We start from the raw sequence: 24,617 nt of genomic DNA on the forward strand, positions 1-24,617 counted from the left end.
TATTTCCGCCGCGAGGCGGGGTCTGGGCCGCCGGGAAAGGGGCGTGACGGGGGGGCGTGCTCGGCAGCGATTGGGCGTGTCTTGGGGGTGTGCCCGGCGGTGATTGGGCGTGGCTGGGGGCGTGGCGCGGGGAGGAGGGGAGGCGGCGAGGACACGTGGTCTTTGCCCCACTGACGGGGAAGCCTGGCGCCGGCGGAGACCCCGGCAGGCAGCGGGTGCTGCACGAGGTAAGGCTGCAGAGATGGGGCGTGGTGAGAGGTGGAATCTTTGGTTCGGTGGGTGCCGGTGATAGGATTCTGGAACGGCCACCCTCACGCGCTCTGCGTTCTGTAAATAATGAGGGCGGGCGCCGAGCGCCCTCTCGGTCGTGTCCCTGGTTTTAAAGGACTCCAGAGCCCGGCTGTGGATTAGTTATTTTACTGAAAAGACTCCGTGCCTCCTACCCCGCTCGCGACAGGTGCTGCTTCCAGCCCGGAGAAAGGGAGGTTGGGGCTAGGAGCATAGTTCAAAGGGCTGGAGTTTGTGCTTTGCCTGTGAAAGCCCCAGGTTCTCTCTCCAGCATTGCTTAGTGAACACCACCAGGAACGACCGCCCCTAACAAAGAGGGTTGCGCCTGAGCACCTAAAAACCTAACCAAGAAGAGGAGCTCTTGCAGGAAGAGTGAGTGATGATGCTTTGGGGTAGAGGTTTGGGAGCAGGCTTGGAGGATGCTGTAATATCCAGTGCTGTAAGTGGTCACCATCTTGCAGCATTGTGGTTCCTTGCACATGCATGGAGTTCCATGCACATTGAATGTGCAAAAAATCTCGTGCTTTTAAAATTTTAGGGAAGTTATTCTTCAGTTTGACAAAAAAAAAGCTAAAATAAATCAGAAACTTTTTTTTTATCATCTTAAAAATGGTGGAAGAAACCAGATTTGTAAGTCACCCAAGGAGAATTGGGGGGACTGACTCTTAGCACATCCTACTTTTTTTTTTGTCTTTAAAGAAGGAATTGTAAAAAAAAAATCGGTACTTCCTGGTTTGGGTAATTTTGATCTGATTCTAGAAAGAAACTTTTGATTTCTCTAGCACACAATGAGAAGCTGTTAGAATGACTAAGAAGTGATCTCAGTTCTATTCATGATGTGCTTCCACTGCCGATTTGTGTGAGAGGATAAAGTTGTGCAATTCCAGATTGTCCTGCTTCCCTTTTGCTTCAAGAAAAGAGCAATTTTATACAGGCCGCAGCCCAGATTCCAGAGTTTCCGGCTAAAGATGCAGATAGGAGACTTGTGACTCCCTTTTTGCATTCCGTACCCAATAAAATCACATACTTTCTCCAGATCACTGAGAAAACTGCAAGTCTTCTCCGAACAAAATCATGGCTTTACAGATATTGACTGACAAGTGGTGGAAATCGCTTCCCATCTTAAGGGAAAGTATCTTCTTAAATCCTAAATACCAAAGCCTGCATTAGCGGGAAAGAACAGAACTTTTCCAACTTTTCTGCAATATTTCCCATTCTCTTGAATAAATCATTAAATTGGACCTATCGATCATATCATGTCCATATTACCCAAACTAAAGCAGTTCCATGAGTGATTCAAAGAGAAATGAGAATTTTGATGGCCTTGCTTTGTCTTTAACTGAGCAGCATGGGGGACCATATGGGATGCCGGGGATTGAACCAGGTCAGCTGCGTTCAAGGCAAACGCCCTACCTGCTGGGCTATCGCTCCAGCCCCATCTTATCTTGAGATAGGTTTGCAGGTACGTGCAGGCCCTTTTTTGTGAATTCAAGGTGTGAGTTTGCCCGATCCAAAAACAGGCAGTGGGGTTGGAGACTAGCTGTGTAGACTGAGCACAGCTTTTCATGAGGGAAGTCAGGGTTCGGATCCCCAGCCCTGCTCAGAGTTGCCCCGAATCCTCCTCAGGTGCAGTCCACAAACCAAACGGCAGCAACAGTAAAGACAGCTTCAGAATAGGAACCTGGGGACAAGAGGTCGGATCTTGAACCCGAGCATCTACTTCTGATCTCCTGAAACCCCAGCCAAACGAGAACAGATTTTGGGTTTGTTTTCTTTTCTTTAGTCCTCCCCTATGGTGCCCAGTGGAACCACCTCGGGGGGTGCTCACAGGGCCTTGTGGTGCTGGGGAAGGAGCCAGGCTCCCTGCTTGCAAAGTTTGTACTAACTGCATGGGGCCATCTTCCGTGCCCTGAGCACAGAGTGTTTGTTTTAAATCATAAGCTACTAAGAGAAGGAGGTCCAAAAAAGAGACGAAAGCAATCAAGGACATAAATCTAGAAAATATGTGGACTCGAAGTAAAGAACTATGGACCACATGAAGAAAGGGAAGTTGCCAGGTGGGAGAGATAGTACCGGGGATAAGGGAGCTGCCTTACCACATGTCAGGCCCACTTCCATTCTCAGCAACCCATAAGCTCTTCTGAGCACCAAGCACTCAGGGTGATCCCTGAGCACCGAGCCAGAAGTGGCCCCTGAGCACTCTGGCTGTGGGCCACCTCCCAAAAGAAAATGTTACACTTTAAACTAGCAATTCATGGGCTAGAGTGATAGCACAGCGGTAGGGTGTTTGCCTTGCACACGGCTGACCCGGGTTCAATTCCCAGCATCCCATATGGTCCTCTGAGCACCGCCAGGAGTAATTCCTGAGTGCAGAGCCAGGAGTAACCCCTGCACATTGCCAGGTGTGACCAAAAGAAAATAAAAAATAAACTAGCAATGCGTATAGTCCATGAGCCATCTTATTTGCAGGAGAGAACCCCAGAGGCCAAGAATGAGCAATACTCGGTGCCTCCGGAAGAGAAAGGGCAGCCTGTTAATTGCTAAATCTCCCAGACCCCTCTCCCAGCCCCCTGAAGCCAATTAATGGCCTCTCCCACACCTTGGTTTGACGTGGTTTGGCTTGGAGGCTACTCTGTCGCAGTGCTCAGGACTTACTCCTGACTCTGTGCTCAGGAAATACTCCTGATGGGATTCAGGGGACCCTATGACGTGCTGGGAACCCAACCTGCCGTGATTGCATGCGAGGCAAGTATATTTCCCGCTGTCCTATCACTCTGGCCTCTAGTGATTTTTTTTTTTCCTATTTGCCCGGAGACAGAGGGGGCGCGCAATTTCTCTGACCAGGACTCGGAATCCAATTCAAGTCTAGAGCTCCCACGGGCAAAGCATGTACCCTGGCCCTCCAAGCCATTCCCCGGTGCCTTTTTTTGGGAAACTGTACAGCCACGGATAGTGGGCTGTTGCTTCATTCCCCAGAACTATTGCAGGGCCTTCAAATAACAACACTGTGAACATTTTTTTTTCAGGTCTTGGAGAAATTGGTCGTGAGGCCAAGGGTGACTGTAAAGCGATGGATGGTGCCAGAACTGTCCACGATGTTAAAGAGTACCCCACCGTGGATGTGCAGAAAGACCGAGTGCTGAGTCTGGAAGAGTGGCAAGAAAAGTGGGTGACCCGCAAAATCGGATTTCATCAAGAACAAGGACATAAGTAAGACACCTTCGGTCTATGACAGAAATGCTCTATCAGAAAGTACTTTGTCGGTTTTGTTTTCTTCTCTCCTGGGGTCACACCCGGCGAGGCTCAGGGCTCACTCCAGGCTCTGCACGCAAGCATCACTTCTGATGATGGTCAAGGGACCATATGACACCTTCGGTCTGTAACAGAAATGCTCTGTCAGAAACTGTGTTTTGTTTTCTTTGGGGGCCACACTCGGCGATGCTCAAGGCTTACTCCTGGCTGTGGTCAGGGGACCATATGGGGTTCCAAGAATCAAACCCAGGTCGCTTGAGTGCAAGGAAAATGCCCTCCCCTCCATTGCCCCAGCTCCCAGAAACTGACTTTGGAACTAGGACAATAATCTAGCTTTAAGAGGAATATTTTCAGTCCTGCCTCTTTTAGCCGCTTCGGCGTCAGAGGGCTTGGGTGGCACTTTCACCCCAGTGTCCTGCTTCCCCGGGCAGTCTCAGTAGTGGCTTTTTCCCATCCGGAACCTCTCCAGCGCACGGCGTGTCTCTGTAGCCCCTTAGGGCACACGTGTCTCGCTCATAAACTTCAAAGACATGGCAGACGCTCATGCCACAGTGTTGTTCACGTCTCCTTTGCACCCCGATCCCATGTTCCAACCTGAAAGTGTTCTCCGAGAAGTGGAGGGAAGTGATCAGTCAGCAGAGAAATGCTTGGAGCGGAAAACTTCATGATGTGGCTGTGACAGAGTAAGGTGACAGAGGTGTCCCATCCCGGCTTCCCCTGTTACGAGCATTGCCACACTTGCTCGGTGAGTGGTAGTTGAGCTTCACCCCGGGACCTTTGCATAGTGTCTCGTCTGACGATGGTCTTAGAAGAGGCCTGTCTCTCCAGGGGGATTCCGCCAGAAGAGCAGCACTTTGGGGCTAGAGAGCACAGGACAGGGGCATTTGTCTGGACCCCTGTCAACCCTAATGTGAATCCTCAGCACCCCACATGCACTCCCCCTAGCGGAGGTCACCCCGAGCATAGAGCCAGGAATAGCCCCTGACCACCACTAGGTATGACCCCGTTCCCCCTGCCCCCACAAAGAACTAACTCTGAGACCTGGCCATTTGTTTGGAGACCTTATCAACAGAGTGAATGTTGTTGGAGCTGGAGAGAAAGCACAGCGGGTAGGGCATTTGCCTTGTACGCAGCCGACCCAGGTTCGATTCCCAGCATCCCATATGGTCCCCCGAGCACCGCCAGGAGTAATTCCTGAGTGCAGAGCCAGGAGTAACCCGTGTGCATCGCTGGGTGTGACCCAAAAAAGTTTTTTTAAAAAAGTGAATGTTGTTATTGTGAGTGAGCACACACACACACACACACACACACACACACAAGAAATTAATACAGTTCCAACACATCCACTGAATTAAAAAAAAATCTGATTTTTATTTTTTTAATTGTTGGACCACACCGGGCAGTGCTCACAACTTACTCCGGCTCTGTGCACAGGCTCCACTCATGGCGGGCTCAGGGGACGGTGTGGGGTGCTAGGGGTCAAACCTGGCTTGGCCACATGCCAGGCAAGCTCCCTGCTTCTGTACTGTCTCTCCACTCGACCACCCTCTCACCCCCAATAAGAACTAATTTCTATTGTCAGAATACTAGAAGGCTAGAGAATCTATGAGGATGAAAAGTACCTGGCGTCACACAACTGTGGTCCTGTCTGCTGTGCTAATTAAAAGAACAATATTCTTCTTCTCTCCCCAGGTTATTAAAGAAGCATCTGGATACTTTCCTTAAAGGAGAGACTGGACTGAGAGTATTTTTCCCTCTTTGTGGAAAAGCCGTGGAAATGAAGTGGTAGGAGCGGATGAGCATTCCCTTAATACGCTGTCATGTCTTCATGAGAAATTGATGATAAGTCATTTGGGTGAATATTTAACTAGATGAAAGTTTTAAAATTCTGTTCTCTGGAAGTGTTAAAAAAAAAAAAAGGTGGTGTTTGGGTTTGGGGATTTTGGCGGGGGGGGGGAGGAGGTGCGAGGGGGGGTTGTTTATGTATCACACGTGGCAGTGCTCAGGGATCACTCCTGGTGATGCTCAGGAGACTAGAATGGGGTGTTGGGGACCCAGCCCTGGTTAGCTGCATGCAAGGTAAATGCCCTACCTGCTCCGGCCCCAGTATTTGTTTTTAAAGAGTATTACTCATTTATAACTGGGGACTCCCCAGTTATAGAATTTGGGGTCTCCCCAAATTCTAAGACAGCAGAACAGAAGTGTAACAGAGTCTCTCTATACCAAATTTCTTTCGTGGGGGAAATGTCTGGGTTTGGGGCCATACCCAGCAAAGGGCTGGGGTAAGTTACGTGTAATTACGGTAGCTTAGTTTTAGGATTTTGTTTTCTTACTACAAATGATTTTGAACCCCACTATCACTTTTTTTTTTTTTTTTTTGCTTTTTGGGTCACACCCAGCAATGCACAGGGATTACTCCTAGCTCTACACTCAGGAATTACCCCTGGCAGTGCTCGGGGGACCATATGGGATGCTGGGGATCGAACCGGGGTTGGCCACGTGCAAGGCAAACGCCCTCCCCGCTGTGCTATTGCTCCAGCCCCCCACTGTCACGTTTAAATGGATATTTCATCACACTGTTTTTAAAACATTATAATTTGAATTTAAATTTTTCTACATTTTTTCATCAATATTTATAGTTTTCACATTCAAGTCCTATTTATACATTTTTGTTGTTGTTGTTTGTTTTGAATGTTGGGGGGGTGTGCATGCCGGGCTGTGCTCAGGGGTTCCTTCATGTGTGTTCAGGGATCACTCCTGGCAGTGCTCAGGAGACGGTCGTGCCAGGGATCGGAGCCAGCTTGGCCATGCAACCTAAGTGCCCTACTCACTGTACTCTCTCTCCGACCCCTGTAACTGCACATGAATTACCTGATTCGAGTACTCTGCATTTGTTTTTATCGACCTGTTTCTGAGCCAAGTGCAGGTGCTGTGGAGGTACTTCAGACTCTGCTGATGGTGTGACTCTAATAGTGACCCAGGGGACACTGCAGTGCCAGGGACTGAGCCAAGGGTCTCCCACATGCAAAAGCACCAGCCCTTGGGGCCAGAGCAATAGTACAGCAGGAAGGGCGTTTGCCTTGCACGTGACTGACCCGGGTTTGATCCCCAGCATCCCAAATGGTCCCCCCAAGCACCACCAGAACTAATTCCTGAGTGCAGAGTCAGGAGTAACCCCTGAACATTGCCAGGTGTGACCCAAAAAAAGCAAAAAGAAGGGGCTGGAACGATAGCACAGCGGGTAGGGCGTTTGCCTTGCACACGGTTGACCCGGGTTTGATTCCCAGCATCCTATATGGTCCCCTGAGCACCGCCAGGAGTAATTTCTGAGTGCAAAACCAGGAGTAACACCTGTGCATCGCCAGGTGTGATCAAAAAGGGAAAATAAATAAATAAATAAATAAGAAAAAAGAAGCACCGTCCCTTTGTGCCATATCTGTGTACTGAGTCTGCAAAGCTGAACAGAGAAATCCTGTCAATTTGCATGTGGTATTGATGGGCCTATTGGGAGTAAACTATAAGAAAATTATAGAAATAAGTCCATAGCTTGTAGAGCCAGAGGTGTTGGTAAGGCACTATTTACCACTTGTGATTATTTAAATGTAAATTAAGGACTGGCGGCCGGTCACAGCTCAGTGTTGAAGTGCCCAAGTGAGTGCCTTGGTCCCTCGACACTAAAACTAATGCAAACTCAGCCCCAGGGTCCCGTGGCCAGTGTGGCTGGTGGCAGGTGTGTCCAGTGGGAGCTGTACTCAGTCCCAGAAAGTGTCAGATCTGACGGAGAGAGACTCAGAAGCGCTTCTCGTCCACTCTGCGCTTTTACATTTGAAACTTTCCTGATTGTTACCCATTTGGAGTTCACTGGCAGATTGAGGTATCTTTTTGGGGGGGGGCTTTTTGGGTCACACCCGGCGACGCACAGGGGTTACTCCTGGCTCTGCACTCAGGAATTACTCCTGGCGATGCTCAGGGGACCATATGGGATGCTGGGATTTGAACCCGGGTCGGCCTCGTGCAAGGCAAATGCCCTACCCACTGTGCTATCGCTCCAGCCGCTGAGGTATCATTTTTTAAGGTTTTTATATCCCCACACTCAGACCCCTAAGGTCACATAGATCAGTTTTCTAGAAGTGCATAGAAGATGAAGTTTGAGAACACAGAGAACCAATGCCTGTACATGCCATGAAGCTCTGTGAAGCGGAATCATGGAAATCCCCTGAAGTGAAGGGAAATGCGTGTTCACGGGGACATGCTCAATTGCTGAGTCGGAAATAAAAATTTAGATGTTAGGTTTGGAGAGGGCTGGAGCGATAGCACAGTTGCAGGGCATTTGTCTTGCACCTGGCCGACCCGGGTTCGATTCCTCCGTCCATCTCGGAGAGCCCAGCAAGCTACCAAGAGTATCCCACCCGCACGGCAGAGCCTGGCAAGCTACCCGTGGTGTAATCAACATGCAAAAAAACAGTAACAACAAGTCTCACAATGGAGACGTTACTGGTGCCCGCTCGAGCAAATCGATGAGCAACGGGATGACAGTGACAGTGGCAGGTTTGGAGAGAGCTCAGTGGCCTGGAGCACATACGAGGCTCGCTGGCTTCAGTCCCTGGCATCACATGGTGTTTGCCCCGCCCGCCCCCCAGCACCTCCAGGAGCAACCCCGAGGACTGCTTAAATTTGTTTCATTAAATTCTTGGAGCTGGATCGATAGCACAGTGGGTAGGGCGTTTGCCTTGAACACGGCCGACCCGGGTTCGATTTTCAGCATCCAATATGGTCCCCTGAGCACCGCCAGGAGTAATTCCCGAGTGCAAAGCCAGGAGGAACCCCTGTGCATCGCCGGGTATGACCCAAAAAGCCAAAAAAATAAAAGTAAAAAAAAATTTTTTTAATTAAATTCTTTTAAAACTTTAAATTAAACAGCAAAAAAAAAAATTTGCCCCAAAGTTTAGTGTTTTTTTTAATTCAAAAAACTCATATAGAAGTGTGACTATCTGTTCTTGTGCAGGTTTGCAGACCGAGGACACTCCGTAGTTGGGGTGGAAATCAGTGAACTTGCAATACGGGAATTTTTTACGGAACAGAATATTTCTTACTCGGAAGAGCCCGTTGGGGAAATTCCTGGAGCCAAAGTATTTAAGGTTGGTTTGGTTGGGGATAAATCACTGTCTTCATTCCTTCACCAGCGCAGTGTTTCAGCGTGAGCGAGGCTTCCTTCAAGGCTGAAGCTCTTTCTGCACTGCCACATTTGCACTGTAGATTTAACTCCAGCCCAGCCCAGGAAACTCCGGCCTGGAGCCTGGCCGGCCTCCTGTCAACAGGATGGCCAGGGAAGAGGCCAGGGAAGAGATGCGCATTAGTGGGGCGAGAGAGGAGGGGGCGGGCGGAGGGAGATAGGACAGTGACAGGGCATTCGGTGTGGCACACGGCAGGAGTGGTCCCCGGGCAGAGCCAGGACTCATCCCTGAGCCCCGCCGGGCTAGACCAAAAGGATGAAGAGAGAAAAGGGAACAGGTTGTTCAAAGTCAGGGCTGTGCTCACGTTTACACGCTAAAAACATCTTAGAAGCTCTGTAGGCAACACGAGCTGGCAGGTCTGTGGGGTCGCCCTCTCCCTCTGATTTTCAGGAAACCCACCGAGGAGAAGAAATCCATGTAATGAGGCTGGAGCAATAGCACAGCGGGTAGGCCATTTGCCTTGCACACAGCCGACCTAGGTTCGATTCCCAGCATCCCATATGGTCCCCCAGCACCTCCAGGAGTCATTCCTGAGTGCAGAGCCAGGAGTAACCCCTGAGCATTACCAGGTGTGACTCAAAAAGGGAAAAAAAAAAGTCCCCATAAGGGACGACTAATTAATGCTCACAAACCTGAGGCTGTCCGTTTAATTGCACCTCGTGTCTCTACGACCTTTGTTTTGCTTTTTGGCCTCTGTTACTCCTCGTCTGTGTCTCCTGAAAGTAATGGGATGTTTTTCTCTTGGCTTTGCCTGGCAGAGTTCTTCGGGGAACATTTCGCTGTACTGCTGCAACCTTTTTGATCTGCCCAGGTAGGACAGAACGCCCTGCTGAGCGTGTCTCGGCCTGAAAGGGCTTTGGGGGAGGGGAGGGCAACCGTTGACGTCAGTAACCGCACAAGGCACTGGCTTCAGTGTCTGTTGTGCAGTGATTTTCTTTCCAGCCTACCAAGGCTGTACCTTGGTCCTTGGAAAGCTTCCAGACGGGGCAGGTGAAGGAAGAGGGAGTGGAGGGAGGGAGAGAGAGAGAGAGTGGAGTGTGTGTGTGTGTGTGTGTGTGTTGCATCTCTGCGCACATGCCTCTTGCTCTTTTGACCCACCTTGGTAAAAGAAATTTATTTCTCAGGGCTGGGGCAGGTGAAGGAAGGGGGATGGTCTGTGTGTCTGTGTGTGGTGTGTGTCTGTGCGCACATGTGCCTCTTTCTCTTTCCACCCGCCTTGTAAAGGAAGGAGTTTCTTGGGGCTGGGACGGCTGACCTCCGTAAGACCATGAGACTTGTGGAGGGCCCGGAGTGCAGCCGTCCCAAGTTCACTTTCGTTTCTCTACTGCGTGCCTCCTCCCTCCACCTCTGCACCCCTGCAGACTCACAGACTCCCCCCAGCCCTTGACTACTCCGTGGGGGACCAGCATCTCCAGGGGAAGACGCTGCTTCTTGTTAAAGCTTTACTTTTATTCTCACACTCACTGTTGAGTTTCCTTCCGTTTCCTTTCTCTCCCCAGAGCCCCGATCGGCAAGTTTGACCGGGTGTGGGATAGAGGAGCGTTGGTCGCGGTTAATCCTGGAGATCGGAAGCGGTTTGTCATTTATTTCCTTCCATGATGGTCTTTCCTCCCAACCCCATTCCCTGAACCTTCTATTTTTTGTTGTCGTTCACCATAATAATTTATTACTTTCAATATTCCAACACCAATCCAACCACCATTTTGAATTTTCCCACCACCACCCAAGCCTGCCCCAAAGGCAGATCCTAAATTATTTATTTTGTGTTGCTTGTTATGAATAATCCACTAAGAATGATCCAAAAAAACATTTCCTTAAAGAAAAGTGTGTGAAGGTTGTATCCCACCCTGGAGACATTAAGCCCTAGTATTCTTGGTCCATCAGTGGGGTAGAGGATGAGCTGTCACGTGGCTACATTCACTCCAGGAATTCTAAAATGTTGAATAGGGTAATACAGCTGGAGTTAACTTTTTTCACTGGATGGTGACTTTGGGGTCTGGAGGCATCTCTGAAGCTTGTTGCTCTCTTCCGAGCTTCATTTGTCAGTCTCTGGATCATGGCCATTAATGAGCTTATATGGTGCCCAAAGGTGGTTTGTGGGCGTGACTGCCAGGCTCCCAGAAGCACAGGGAGATGGGAGGAGGTTGCCCGTTCCTGACTCCGTGGGAGCCTAATGATTCCCTCGAACCTTCTTTTAATTTAAATTTTGGTTTTGTTTTGGGGACCACACCCAGCGGTGCTTACTCCCAGCTCTGCATTCAGGGGTCACTCCTGGTGGGCTCATGTTACCATATGGGATGCTGGGATCAAACCCCAGTTGGCCGCATGCAAAGCAAGTGCCCTCCCTATTGTACTGTTTCCCCAAATCACCTTGAGGATGCTGTTCTTTTTCTGGCCAGACGTTTGCTAAGTTTGAAAAATCTGACTGTATTCAGAACCCAAAAATAAAAAAGCATCCGGAGTAAGATGAGTAAGAAGTGACAGCACCCTGGGTACTTTGCAGCTCAAATAGCACCACGTACTGACTTGGACGGAGCACGGAAAATTGAAGTGCTTACCTCTGAAGATAGACCAAACACGTGCCAAAAATAAGAGCTTAGAATGCACATTAGTGGAATAAAATTTTCATTTATTGACTGGAGAGAGAGAGCGTGCAGTGGCCGCGGCATGCTGTGCCCTGCCCTGAGTCAGCTCTGAGCACTGCTGGGTGGGCCCAAAACCAAGGCAGTGGGGGTCCGAGTGGGAGTCGAGACACTGAGGAGGCCCTCGGTGTTGGCTCCAGGATGACCACAGCTCAGGTAGGTCAGCCTGTGGCCTCAGCCCTGCCCCCAGAGGGGCCATTGTGAGGGCCCCACCAGCCCCCTGAACCAGTCACTGCGACGCGCTGGCCCTGCTCGCCGTGGCGCCTGCCCTGAGTTCAGACTGAGCTGGACTCTGGCTCCCCGCTCTCTCCAGTGCCGCCTGTTGGTTCGCTCTCTCCAGTGCCGCCTGTTGGTTCGCTCTCTCCAGCTAAACTGGGGAAGGATGGTGCTTTCCCGTAAGCCCCTGTGCTGATCCGCGCCCCCCAGACCTCTTTCTCCCCCATGGTGATGCCGGGTATGAGACCCAGGGGCTCTCACGTGTACGGCAGATGCGCTCCATGGAGCCGCCCCAGCCCCTTCCAGGTACTTTGTCACCTGCAGCCTCCCGGGAGCCACAGCTGATGGCTGAGTCCTTCTCTGGGCAGAGCTCACACAGCGCTCCTGGCACACACACCCTCCCCCACCCCGCCGCCCAGAATGCCAGTCCCCCAATCCGGGACATTTCTTTTTTGGGGGGAGGGTCACACCCTGCGATGCACAGGGGTTACTCCTGGCTCTGCACTCAGGAATCAGCCCTAGCGGTGCTCAGGGGACTATATGGGATGCTGGGAATTGAACCCAGGTTGGCCGCATGCAAGGCAAATGCCCTACCCACTGTGCTATTGCTCCAGTCCCAATCCGGGACATTTCTATTCAAGGTCACTGTGCCGTGGACAGCCCCAGTGGGCCAGAAGGAGCCTCTCTGGGGTCTTCCAGGATAGGGACTCGGGACACCTTGTTTTGATCCTTTTCTTTATTCGCACCAGATTGGGACTTCCATCTGCTGATCACATTCTGCCTTTTAGAATGCAGATTGGTTTTACATGGTTATTAGAAGTAGATGTGGGTCAGATGTCTTTTCAGCGCTGAGACCCAGCCCAGAGGGAAGGGCGGGAAAGCCAAGACCCCTGGGGTCAGGCTGAGGAGTGTAACCTGCATCTCCCCTGCTCCTTGCAGCTACGCGGACTTACTGCTATCCCTCACGGGAAAGGGGTTCCAGTACCTCTTGGCCGTTCTTTCCTACGACCCCACCAAACACGGAGGTAAGGCTTTGTTCTGCGTGTCCAGTGGCCAGGACTCCGTTGCAGTTCTCTGGCACGAAGAGCGCTATTTTCCCCTGGGAGGGGAGAGTCAGCCACCAGCCGGCCACACCGTCCCCCCCGTTGGCATGATTTTGCTGTGCCTGAAGTGAGGGCGTCTGTGCTCTTGGGCCTGCGGGGGGAAGCGGCTCTGAGCCTTGACTCCTCGTAGAGTCAGAGCTCGCGGGGACCACACCCGGAGGTGCTGGGTGTGGAGCCGGGGTCCCTGCACTCTCCCCTGCGCCGCCCCCTGGCCCCTGGAAAAACTACCCTTCTTCACCCATGCGTCTCTCTCCCCCAGGCCCACCGTTTTATGTTCCAGATGCTGAAGTCCAGAAATTGTTTGGTAAGTCGTGGATGTGTGCTTCAACTTTTTATTTTTTTTTTATTTCATATTTTTCAAATGTCGGAGCACCGCTGCTTACTCAGCCGCTGATTAAGCTGACTGAAGCTGGCGTGTAACTGTGGTTTAGGGAACGTGGTTCTAAGAGTATCAGCTTGTGTGGTGTTGACATACACAAGTCACTGCACCAACACCAGCGCGCCCAAGACTTTTCATTGTGTCCTCCTGTCACTTCTAACCCTCTATCTCTCACTTCTCCTCGTCCCTTCCCCCACCTTCCTAGGACCTCAGTGCTGTAGTCAAAGTCCAAGTGTCTGTTAGTGTTAGGTACTGTCGGTCTGTCCCTTTACTTTCTTGAGAAACCATTTCGTTGACATTAATTTTATTCTTTAAAACAAAGAACTGGGGGCTGGAGTGATAGCACAGTGGGTAGGGTGTTTGCCTTGCACGCGGCCGACCCGGGTTCGATTCCCAGCATCCCATATGGTCCCCTGACCACTGCCAGGAGTAATTTCTGAGTGCAAAGCCAAGTGTAACCCAAAAAGCACTGCACTGTTGTCCTGTTGTTCATCGGTTTTCTTGAGCGGGCACCAGTAACGTCTCCATTGTGAGACTTGTTGTTACTGGTTTTGGCATATCTAATACGCCACGGGTAGCTTGCCGGGCTCTGCCATGTGGGCGGGATACTCTCGGTAGCTTGCCGGGCTCTCCAAGAGGGATGGAGGAATTGAACCTGGGTTGGCTGCATGCAAGGCAAAACGCCCTACCCCGCTGTGCTATTGCTCCAGTCCAACCCAAAAAGCAAAAAAATAAAATAAAACAAAGGACTGGGCCCAGAGAGATAGTACAGTGGGGAGGGCATTTGCCTTGCATGCAGTTGATCCAGGTTCAGTCTCCAGCTCCCCACATGGTCCCCCAAGCACTGCCAGGAGTGATTCCTGAGTGCAGAGCCAGGAGTAACCCCTGAGCATTGCCGAATATGGCCCATAGCCCCCTCAACGCCCCCCCCAAAAAAAAACCTCACAAGGGACCAACTTCTAAATGTGTCTTTTTAGCTAAATAGTATACTAAGGGGATTTGGATTCTTTTAGAGAGATAACATTATTTTAACTCATGAATGAGGTTAAAAAAAAAAAACTATTCAGATATCTGAAAATTTGCCCTTAGTGTTTTCCCATTTTCAGTTGGAAAACAAAAAGCAAGAAAAATGATCCATATGCAGTTTTAAAAATCACTTGGTATGGTGGCTGGAGCGATAGCATAGCAGGTACAGCATTAGCCTTGCACGTGGCCCACCGGGGTTCGATCCCTGGCATCCCATATGGTCCTCCAAGTACCACCAGGAGTAATTCCTGAGTGCAGAGCCAGGAGTAACCCCTGAGCACTGCCAGGTGTGGCCCCAAGACAAAAAGTCACTTAGTGTGTTTCTAGAAAAACCACTGGTTGCATTTAAAATTTTAAAAATTTGTATTGAGGTGCTGTGATTTCCAGTACTGCCATGGAAGGGTTTCCTGCACACGGTGTCCGATTCCCTCCCCCGTTGTCTCCCCCCCCATTATTTATCATCGTCTCACTATGGTGCCTTCGCCTCTTGTTTCAGGTTCGGTCTGTAGCATTCGCCCTCTGGAGAAGGTCGATGCCTTGGAGGAAAGACACAAGAGCTGGGGGATCGACGTCCTTGTGGAGCAGTTATATCTACTGACGCAGAAGTGAGCGCGAGCCTGCACGTGCACTTGGCTTCTCTCACGATCCCCTCAGCTCTGCCGAAACCACCCCCACGCACGGCTGGCTGTGCCTCAAAAATCAAGGAAATCATTTTCACTGCTTTTTTAAAATAGAAATTAAAGAGGGTGGTCCAGGAGTTAGTACAGGAGGCAAGGTACTTGCCTTGCATGTCGCTAACCCTGGTTCCATCTCTGTCACCCTGTCAGGCCCCCTGAACCTGTCCAGGGGTCACTTCTGAGCACAGAGCCATGAATAGCCTCTGGGCACTGCCAGGTGTGGCCCCAAACCCCAATAAAATAATAAAAATGGAAACTGTCTTTAATATTTCAGGCCGACTGTTCATTACTTCTAACCAAATACACTTTATCTCTTTTAAAATATTATATAAAAACACCACCAAAAAATCTCAAAACTCAAAGAACTAAGCCATCAGTTCTCACTTAAAACATCATTAACAGGCGCATATGCCGCCTGAGCCCATGTGCTGCTTGCGCCCACGTGGCCGAGCACATGCGGTGCCTGAGCACATGTGTCGCCCGCATCTCCCCTCTTGAGATGTGTACTTTCATGCTTTCGTGTCCAGTGCTAGGATGTGTGTGGAGCTCTCTCCACCCTTGGAGAAGCCCGCATTCTCTCTTGAATGCGTTATTCTTACTCTTCTCTCTCCCACGTACCCCTCCCTCCTTCCCTCAGAAACCTCTAAATAAAATCTGTTTACTTCAAAAAAAAAAAAATCATTAACAGGCCCTGGGAAGCCAAACCACGTTAAGCGAAACAACCTAAGCCAGGTCCTCGGGTCACACCAGCCTGAATTCTTCTCCCCAAACTTGTAACGACACAACGGGGACAGAAGCCACTGAAATGACCAATTCGCTGCCGTGCTTTGCCGGTGGGCAGCGTGGATTCGCTTGTGGGGAGTGTCCACATCCAGGCTGCTCGCGTGCAACCTCCCTGAGTCAGCGGAAACACAGGAATAGACCTGCAGCCCCCGTCGTCCCTCCCCGCCGGCTGTTGTGTTCACTCCTCACGAAGCAGTGACGCGCCCTCCCTGCGTGGGTGACGCCATTCTGTTCTCCGCGGCTCCTCCCTTACTGTCCCTTGCCACTGTGTGTATGTAACTGTCACTGCACTCAGTTTGGATCCTTCCGGGCTCCATGTCTCCCAGATAAGCCTAGAGGCCTCGCCCCAGATCCCTTAGCCATGGCCTGCTCTCTCTGTCCCCTGCAGTGACAGTCCCCTTCGCCCTGCTCTCCATGGTGGTGCACAGCTACCGGCCACAAGTTCTAGCCCTTAAACCCTTTGGCCCCCGACAAGCCCCTTCTAGGTGCAAACAGAGAAAGATGGACATGTTCTTCCAGCACCTTCTAAGAGGGAATTGCAGGGGGGAATTGCAGGGAAGCGAGGAAATTTAAGAAGACTCAACCGTGGGGAGGGAAGATTTGGTACAGGAAATTGACATTAGCGTTAGACAGCGTTTCTCAGTCATCCAAATGTTTGTAGATATGGTAAGAATGACACTCTGTAGATTATTTCAGAAATGCATTGGCTCCAGACGCAAGCAAAATGCTTTGCTTTCCAGGGCTGAGGATGTGGCTCCGCAGGAGATCAGGGTTCAATCCCTGGCACGGGAAAATGTTGCAATGTCTGACTGCACTTGGCTTAAATATCAGAGACTTGCCAAAGACGAGGTGCGACATTTGCATGTGCTGCCTCTGAGTGACAGCCTGCTAAATAATAAGCTCATTCATTCATTCATGCATCTTTGGTTTTGGTTTGGGAGCCTCACTCTGCAGTGCTCAGGGATCACTCCTGGCCCTGTGCTCAGTGCTCACTCCGGGCAGAATGTGGAGTGCTGGGGATCAAACACGACTCAGCGATACGCATGGCAAGCACTCTGCCCGCTGTGCTAGACTCCAGTCCCAGTCGCTCTTACAGAGAGCTTGCGGCAGGGGAGAGAGAAGGGGAAGGTGCTCGCCTTACACTCCATCAAGCCGCGTTTGGTCCCCAGCACCGCCAGGAGGGAGGTGGTCTCCACGTAGAGAGCCAGAAGTAAGCTCTGAGCACCACTGCGTGTGACCCCCAGAACCCCCACCCCCCAGTAAACATTTGGGGCCTGGCAGGCGGCTCAGCAGTGGAGTGTGTGCTGTGCACCTGTGCATTACAATCCCGTTGTCCCCGCCACAAAGGGCTATTGTGGGCCTGGCCCGTACACCAGCCATGTGCTACAGCTCTGGAGTTGGACCATATACCAGCCGTATGCTGGGACCGTGGACCCACACCGTGGACAGGCGTACTCTGGGGCCATGGACCTGGTCTGTACTGGGCATATGCTGGGACTGTGGACCCGCACCATGGGCGGGCTGTGTGCTGGGCAGAGGGCTGTGGTACTGAGCAAAACGGATGTGGTGCCCTCTCTTCAGAGACTGAGCTGATCTCTTTGGGGAGGGAGGTGAAAGGAAAGAAATTTAGATATCCTGAAAAGGGAACTCGGACTCCGTCTAGGTCACGTAGAGGAAGTGAAGAGAGAGAGTCTGGGACCCAGCCTGTGATTCCGAGGGAGTCAAGGCTGTGGGCACGCGCGGCGGTAAGCGGGGCGTGGGTCGGCCGTGAGACTCACGCCAGCCTTATGTGGCCGTGCTCTGTGAAGCGCAGGCGTTTCCTGTGGGTCTAGTCCCCAACTTTGAACATGCCAGAGTCCTGAGAGTAATATTAGAGTAGATAGATCGTCTCTGTATGTGCCATGGAACTTTCTAGAATCACCCAGAGCTATAGTCTGATGAGGAAGCCAGAATATAACGACGTTCTTTTCAAAATTAAGGGTTTTTTTTTTCTTTTTGGGTCACACCCGGCAATACACAGGGGTTACTCCTGGCTCTGCACTCAGGAATTACCCCTGGCGGTGCTCAGGGGACCATATGGGATGCTGGGAATCGAACCCGGGTTGGCCAAGTGCAAGGCAATCGCCCTCCCCACTGCACTACCGCTCCGGCCCATTTCCAGTCTTCTTTACACCATTCTTCCTGCGTGAGATAATATCTCCTCGCTCTGATTAGCATTTCCCTCAGAATAAGTGACCGACCGTGACCATTTTCTCATTTGTCTGCTGCCCTGTGATAGAACGTTCTGGCGGTCTTTGTTTCCCTTGCCAACCCCCTTTGGCTTCTTGGTGCAGTGCTGCAGATTGTCCAGCGGGGGCAGCAAAGGATCAAGAAGGCAGGACGAGCCCCAACTGGCCGGAGAGGCACCGGACAGGCAGGAACTTACAGGAAACTCCACCAGCCCACAGCACCGACTCCCTTGCAGCCATTTGGAAGAATGTAGAGCAGAGCGAGGTCAGGGGCGTCAGTGAAACCGGTCTGGAGAGTAATGGGTCAAGGCTCAGTGTGGGCTAGATCTGTGCTGGCCCACGTGTCCTGTAGCCTGTGGTGACCGTCCAGAGCTGGCTGGGACGGTTGTGTGCCGAGAGTGTAACACGCCCATGGGAGTTATGCAATGCCCCCAGCAAAGGCCAGAAACTATGACCGTAAACCAAGACTATAAGTTTGGGGGCCAGATAGTACAGTGGGCAGGGCGCTAGCCTTGCACACAGCCAACCTGGGTTTGGTCCCTGGCATCCCATATGGTCCCCTAAGCCCACCAGGAATGATCCTTAAGTGCAGAACCAGGAGGGACCCCTGAGGACTCCTGGATATAGCCCAAAAACAGAACAAAAAACCCCACAAATGTTAACACCATTTTAAACACATTACCTTAACTAACAAACTTAAGAGTAGAAATGGCTTCAATGTACCTTACTAATTCACTGATTTTGTTTTTTTCTTTTTGGGTCACACCCAGCGTTGCTCAGGGGTTACTCCTGGCTCATGCACTCAGGAATTACTCCTGGCGATGCTTGGGGGACCATATGGGTTGCTGGGAATTGAACCCAGGTCAGCCTCGTGCAAGGCAAACACCCTACCCCCTGTGCTATCGCTCCAGCCTCATTTATTCACTGATTTTTATGTGCAATTACATGAAAACTAAAATATTGGATAAGTTGGATTGAATAAAATATGATGTGAAATGATTTCTGCTTTTCTTTTAAACTTTATAAAGTGTGGTTTCTAGAAAACTTAATATTATATATGTAGTTTTCATTATACTTCTATTAGACAATACTAGTTCTAAATATATCCTGTTTTTGGTGTCCTGAACATGTTTCCTGATTAAAATATTACTTCACAAAATCATGTTGATTTGAGGTGGTTTTAGTTGACTATTTGGAGTGGAAATATATTGTAGCATGAGTTATAATATCAAATTAGTTAGCTTAGCATGTTCCAATACATAGGTTATTTCTGAATCACGTAACACTTGATAAGAAAACATTCTTGGGGCTGGAGAGATCCTACAGCAGGTAGAACATCTGCCTTTCACACAGCTGACCTGGGTTCTATCCCCAAGGGCCCCAGGAGTGATCCCCGAGCACAGAATCAGGAGTAATCCCTGAGCAAAGAATTAGGAGTGATTCCTGAGCACTAGAAAAAGAAGAAGAAAAGCAAAAGAAAAAGAACGATGTTCTTTTTTATTTTACATTAAAGCTGCCTCCAGTGATTTTTTTTTATTTTTATAAAGTTGTTCACAATGAAGGGCTGGAGTGATAGCACAGCGGGGAGGGCATTTGCCGTGCACGCAGCCAACCTAAGTTCGATTCCCATCATCCCATATGGTCCCCTGAGCACTGCCAGGAGTGATTTCTGAGTGCAAAGCCAGGAGTAACCCCTGAGCATCGCCAGGTGTGACCCAAAAAGTAAAAAAAAAAGTTGTTCACAATGATTTATTACATTCAACATTTCAACACCAATCCCACCACCATTACGCCTTACCACCACCATTAATTCCAATTTTCCCAACCACCACCCACACCTGACCCAATTAACAGACTCTAAATGATTTATTTTGTATTGCTTGTTATGATTAATTTGCTAAAAATTATCATAAAAGGGTATCCTTAGAAGAAAGTGTGTGAAGATTGTTGCATCTCAGCCCGGGGTCATTAGGCCCTTGTATAAGAGATGACTAACATGTTACAGTTGAGCCTTGTTGACTCTTGTTTTCTTAGCCGAGATGGGCTGCCTTCCACTTCACATCCCGCCCAATGTGCTGTGTGGGATGTAATCATATCAGTGGTGTAGAATACGAAATGTTACTCCAGAAATTCTAAAATTTTGACAGGGTGATAGAGCTGGAATTACATTTTTAACTGTATGGTGACTTTGGGGTCCAAAAACATCTCTGCAGCTTGCTGATCTCTTCTGAGATTTATTTGTGAGTCCCTTGGTCATGGCTGGTTAATGAGCCAAAGGGAGCTCGTGGGCGTGGCCATCAAGCTCTGGGAAGAACAGGAGGCCGCCCATGCCCAACTCTGTGAGAATCTCCCCTCCAGAGATTCTAGTAATAAACCCCTTTGGTCTCAGAACTCTAACAAGAGATAGAGTAACAGCATTTCTCTCATCTCTCTGGTGGGGCAGGGTTGGTGCGGGAGAGAGATGGTTCTAGATGCTTTGACTGAGAGTAACTAAAGACAGAGCAGTGAGGTCAGAGAAAAGCAGTGACCAGACGTGGGGGCCCCGTGGAACCTGGGGCTGGTTTGGATGTAGGCTAAGGTTCAGGCGTGTGGAATGTGACAAACTCACGTGCCACAATAGGACCATGCGCTAATAAGATGGAGACCATGGAGGGTCCCGAAGAAGCCTTGAAGCAGCTACAAGGGAACTGTGAACTAAATCCTGGGACAAGAACCCAAGATGGATTTCTATTTTGGGGGGGAGTCACACCTGGCAATGCACAGGGGTCACTCCTGGCTCGTGCACTCAGGAATTACTCCTGGTGGTGCTCGGGGGACCATATGGGATGCTGGGAATCGAACCCAGGTCTGCTGCGTGCAAGGCAAATGGCCTACCCACTGTGATATTGCTCCAGCCCCCCCCCCCGAAGATGGAATATTTTTTTTTAATGATTATTTCGTTGCTTGCTTGGACTTATTTTTGTGACACAAAAATGTTTTGATTTGGGGCCACTCCCTGCCATGCTCAGTGCTCACTCCTGGTTCTGGCACTCAGGAATCACTCCTGGTGGGCTTGGGGGACCCTTTGCGATACTAGGGATTGAACCCAGGTCAGCTACATGCAAGGCGAGTGCCTTATTCACAGTACTCCATCCCCCTTTTTAAAAAGGTGAACCGTGATGAGAAAGGCCTGTAAATGAAGAGAAGCGGTCTCAGGAGTGGCTTTGGTGAAAGAAAAGACTCATGGGGCCAGAGAAATAGGACAGCGGGCAGGCGCTCGCCTTGTGGGGCCAGAGAAATAGGACGCAGGCGGCCCACGTGGTTCCATCCCAGTCCTGCAGGAGTGATCCCTGAGTACAGAGCCAGGGGTAAGATCTGAGCACCGCTCGGTGTGACCCCAAATGAAAACAATAGCAACAAAATATTCATGTCAGACTTTTTTTTTTTTTTTGGCTTTTTGGGTCACACCCAGCGATGCTCAGGGGTTACTCCTGGCTCTGCACTCAGGAATTATCCCCGGTGGTGCTCAGGGGACCATAAGGGATGCTGGGAATCGAACCGGGGTCCGCTGCGTGCAGGGCAAATGCCCTACCCGCTGTACTATCGCTCCAGCCCCTCGTGCCAGACTTTGAGGGTGGTCACTCCTGAAGATGAGAGGCTGGAGGCCCCCATGGACTCCTGACGAGGGCTGGCGTTTCTGCGCCTTCGCTCTTGACGGAGGGTGGAAGAACCAAGCATGGGAATGTTTACAGGGACTGTCCTTGTGCCACAGTTCTCAAATGTGCGTGCATGTTATGGTCCCCCGGGGAGCCCTCGAAATAGGGTGCAGGCCTCAGACACGTCAGGCTTCCGCTTCAATCTCCAGCACCTCCACCCCCCAATCTCCAGGACCTCCCTTTCCCTTGGAAGCAAAACAGCGCTCAAGTGGTCGAGCACATGTCTTGCATGTTCCAGCTCCAAGTGCAATTCCCAGCTCCAGATGGACTCCTAGCACCCCCGGGTAGGGCACCTGTAAAAATACATATATGTATATATATGTAAATAAATATATATACATATATATGCCAATCAGGCCAACTAAAGGAGCCAGAGAGAAAGCTCAATAGGCTGAGCGCAGACCCTGCGTGTGGGAAGCCCAGGTTTGATCCTTGGCACTTAGGTATCTCCTGAGCACCACAGGCAGTGACCCTAACTGTAAGAAACTAAGCATGCCAAAGGGCGTGTGTTTGTGGGCTCTCCAGGCAGCTGTCTCACCGCCCGCGTTCGGTGCTCTGGAGCCGCTGTGTGTGGACTGGATCAGGACAGCTGTTGGCCAAGGACAGGCCAAGGAAGAACAAAGACAAGGCTGATTGCTGATTAGTTGCAGTTTATTCCATTCACTCCTGTCTCTCTCTGCTTCCCTCCTGGCTCTCAGCTCTCAATCTCGCCTCCCTCCACCTTGCCCTCTAGGCTACAGGTGGTCTGGTAGCAAAATCAACATAAGAAAGCCCTTCCTCAGGGCCAGCAGGCAAAATACCTCTTAAGGTGTTTTTCTCTTTTCCTCAGTCCAAAACTCCATCAACATCTTAATACTAGTTATTTTTGTATGGACACAGTAAACCAAGGCAGCTCTCCTGGGAACATCTTGCCACAGACTCAGACTACAGCACTCAGGCCAGATTAATCATTCCTAATCCTAGCAGGGTATGAATCTAGTTATTACTTCCTGGATCGTGTTAGCATTTGTCCATGACCAAGCTCTTAACTTATAGTTAAGCATTAGGCACTTTGGCCAGGCTCATCTCGATGCCAGGGTAGCACACAACTCACCACTTGCCCGGGGTCCATCCCGTCCCTCCCCTCGTCGGGACCCTGCTTTTGGGGGTGCTAGGAAGTAAAGGCAGCTGAGGCTTAGGTCAAGAGAACAGATGCCCAGGAGGAAAATATCATGCAGAGTCAATGACTCCCAGGCTACAAAAGCATAGCATTTGCTACAGTCTTCCTGTGCCCATACAAAAGTACTTGGCTCTGAATAAACTATGTAAAGGACTCAAGGAGAAGAGAAAAACAATATTCACAAGTCAACAGAACACAAAGAAAGAAGTTACAAATAAACACAGAGGAATGGGAGCACTGTGATGAAAGTAATCCAATAAACCTAAACTACCCGATGCTATGTTATCCTACACCTAACTACAGAACCAGAGTAGCCATTGAGCAGCTCCGGGTGTGGCCCAAACCCTCTACCCCCACCTAACAACCCTAAACCCCCCAAAACCAAAGCCATCAAACTTCTGGAAATGAGACCCAGGCATTTACCAAGTGCAACCAAGTTTTAAAACCCACTGGTGCAATTAGGAGTGTCAGACTTCTGGAACAAACCCCAGGCCACATACTTCCTGGTTAAGTGACCCCTGGAAAGGTACTTAAATCTCCAAGAGTTTGCTGTGCAGAGGGGTGATGGAAATAGCAGATTTTCATAGGAAAGTCCAGAGGTTTAAACACGATAGAGGGTAGGAACCACCCACACCAGGACAGACACTGTAAGTCAGTTGCGTAGCAATGATTATTAACCAGTTGCCTTCCTGCATCATTTCTCTAGGAAGCTTTCCCAGCTGCCATCCCACACCGGGCACTCATTCACCTAGTCCATGTCTTGCATGGCCCTGAAAACATTTCCTCATTCACACGAGGACTCAGTGCTCAAGTGCTCACCAAGCATCTACCCGTCCATGCGTGTGAAAGAAGACACACACAGAGAAGTTGCACACCTGCCCCACGCGCCTGGGAATGGATCGTCTTCCCTCCTGTTATCTCTCATGAGTGACTCCCCAGCAGCCTTCATGCCCCAGAGCTGAGGGTCAGGAAACAGCAGCCCACCGGCCTGGGAAGATTAGACTCTAGCTTTTCCCTTCTACACTGGGGAGCACTGAGCCAGCATCCGTTCCCTCCGAAGGTTCTAAAGTGGACATCAGCGAAGGCTGGGACCAACCACAAGTGTGTGTGGATGGGCAGAGGGTAAGTAAGATAGAGGAGGGACTAGCAGCACAATAATACCTGGAAATGATCACGCTGGACAAGAACTGGGTGTTCAAAGTAAGAAAAGGGATATTCCTGATAACCTTTCAGTATCTGTATTGCAAACCACAATGCCCAAAAGTGTGTGTGTGGGAGAGAGGGAGGGAGAGAGAGAGAGAAAGGGAGGGAGGGAGGGAGGTAAAGCACCTGCTATAGAGGCAGAGAGAGAGGGAGAAGAAAAGAAGAAAAAGAGAGAGAGAGAGAGAGAGAGAGAGAGAGAAGAAAAGCGCCTTCTATAGAGGCAGCCTGTGGAGGGGAGGTGGGGGTGATTGAAGGCACCCCAGACACTGATGCTGGGAAAGACACATTGGTGGATTGATGGGTGCTAGAACACTGTAGGACTGAAACCTCATCATGCATAGCTTTGTAGGGGTCTATCTCACAGTAAATCAATTTCATTTAATTAAAAAATTAAATGAAAATATCGGCAGAGCCTGGCAAGCTACCCGTGGGTATTGGGTATGCCAAAAACAGTAACAATAAGTCTTTCAATGAGAGACGTTACTGGTGCCCGCTCAAACAAATCGATGAGCAACGGGATGACAGTGTGAGTGTGTGAAATGAAAAAATAATACATAATAAATAAAGTGGACATCCGGCATCGGGTGCCAGGTAGGAGGATAGGTCACTGTGGGACCCTGGGGCAGCAGTACCGCGCGCGCCCAGCAGGGTGCGCCGCGGGGGCGGGCGTGGGGCCGCGGCGCTGACGTCACGCCGGCCCCGCCCCCTGACCGCGTCCAAGGGCAGCGCGCG

The 24,617-nt window shown here is 50.3% G+C and overlaps 1 protein-coding gene across 1 annotated transcript; it reads left to right on the forward strand.

Moving 5' to 3' along the window:
• The first annotated feature begins 133 nt into the window (after positions 1 to 133).
• On the forward strand, positions 134 to 15,087 carry TPMT (thiopurine S-methyltransferase). Its single transcript, XM_055127362.1, has 9 exons — positions 134 to 227; positions 3,315 to 3,498; positions 5,233 to 5,325; positions 8,546 to 8,678; positions 9,533 to 9,585; positions 10,274 to 10,348; positions 12,572 to 12,657; positions 12,995 to 13,039; positions 14,637 to 15,087. The coding sequence occupies exons 2-9, from the start codon at positions 3,359 to 3,361 to the stop codon at positions 14,747 to 14,749; spliced, it is 738 nt and encodes a 245-aa protein (XP_054983337.1). The 5' UTR covers positions 134 to 227; positions 3,315 to 3,358; the 3' UTR covers positions 14,750 to 15,087.
• The last annotated feature ends 9,530 nt before the right edge of the window (positions 15,088 to 24,617 follow it).

This window comes from Sorex araneus, chromosome 2 (assembly GCF_027595985.1).
Source record: "Sorex araneus isolate mSorAra2 chromosome 2, mSorAra2.pri, whole genome shotgun sequence".
Taxonomy (NCBI): domain Eukaryota; kingdom Metazoa; phylum Chordata; class Mammalia; order Eulipotyphla; family Soricidae; genus Sorex; species Sorex araneus.

What these genes read in the sequence shown, in the direction of transcription:
- TPMT (XM_055127362.1), top strand. Translation starts at nt 3,359, where the DNA reads ATGGATGGTGCCAGAACTGTCCACGATGTTAAAGAGTACCCCACCGTG. An exon ending in CATCAAGAACAAGGACATAA is followed by an intron (nt 3,499 to 5,232) that starts GTAAGACACCTT and finishes TTCTCTCCCCAG; the next exon opens with GTTATTAAAGAAGCATCTGG. An exon ending in TGAAGTCCAGAAATTGTTTG is followed by an intron (nt 13,040 to 14,636) that starts GTAAGTCGTGGA and finishes CTCTTGTTTCAG; the next exon opens with GTTCGGTCTGTAGCATTCGC.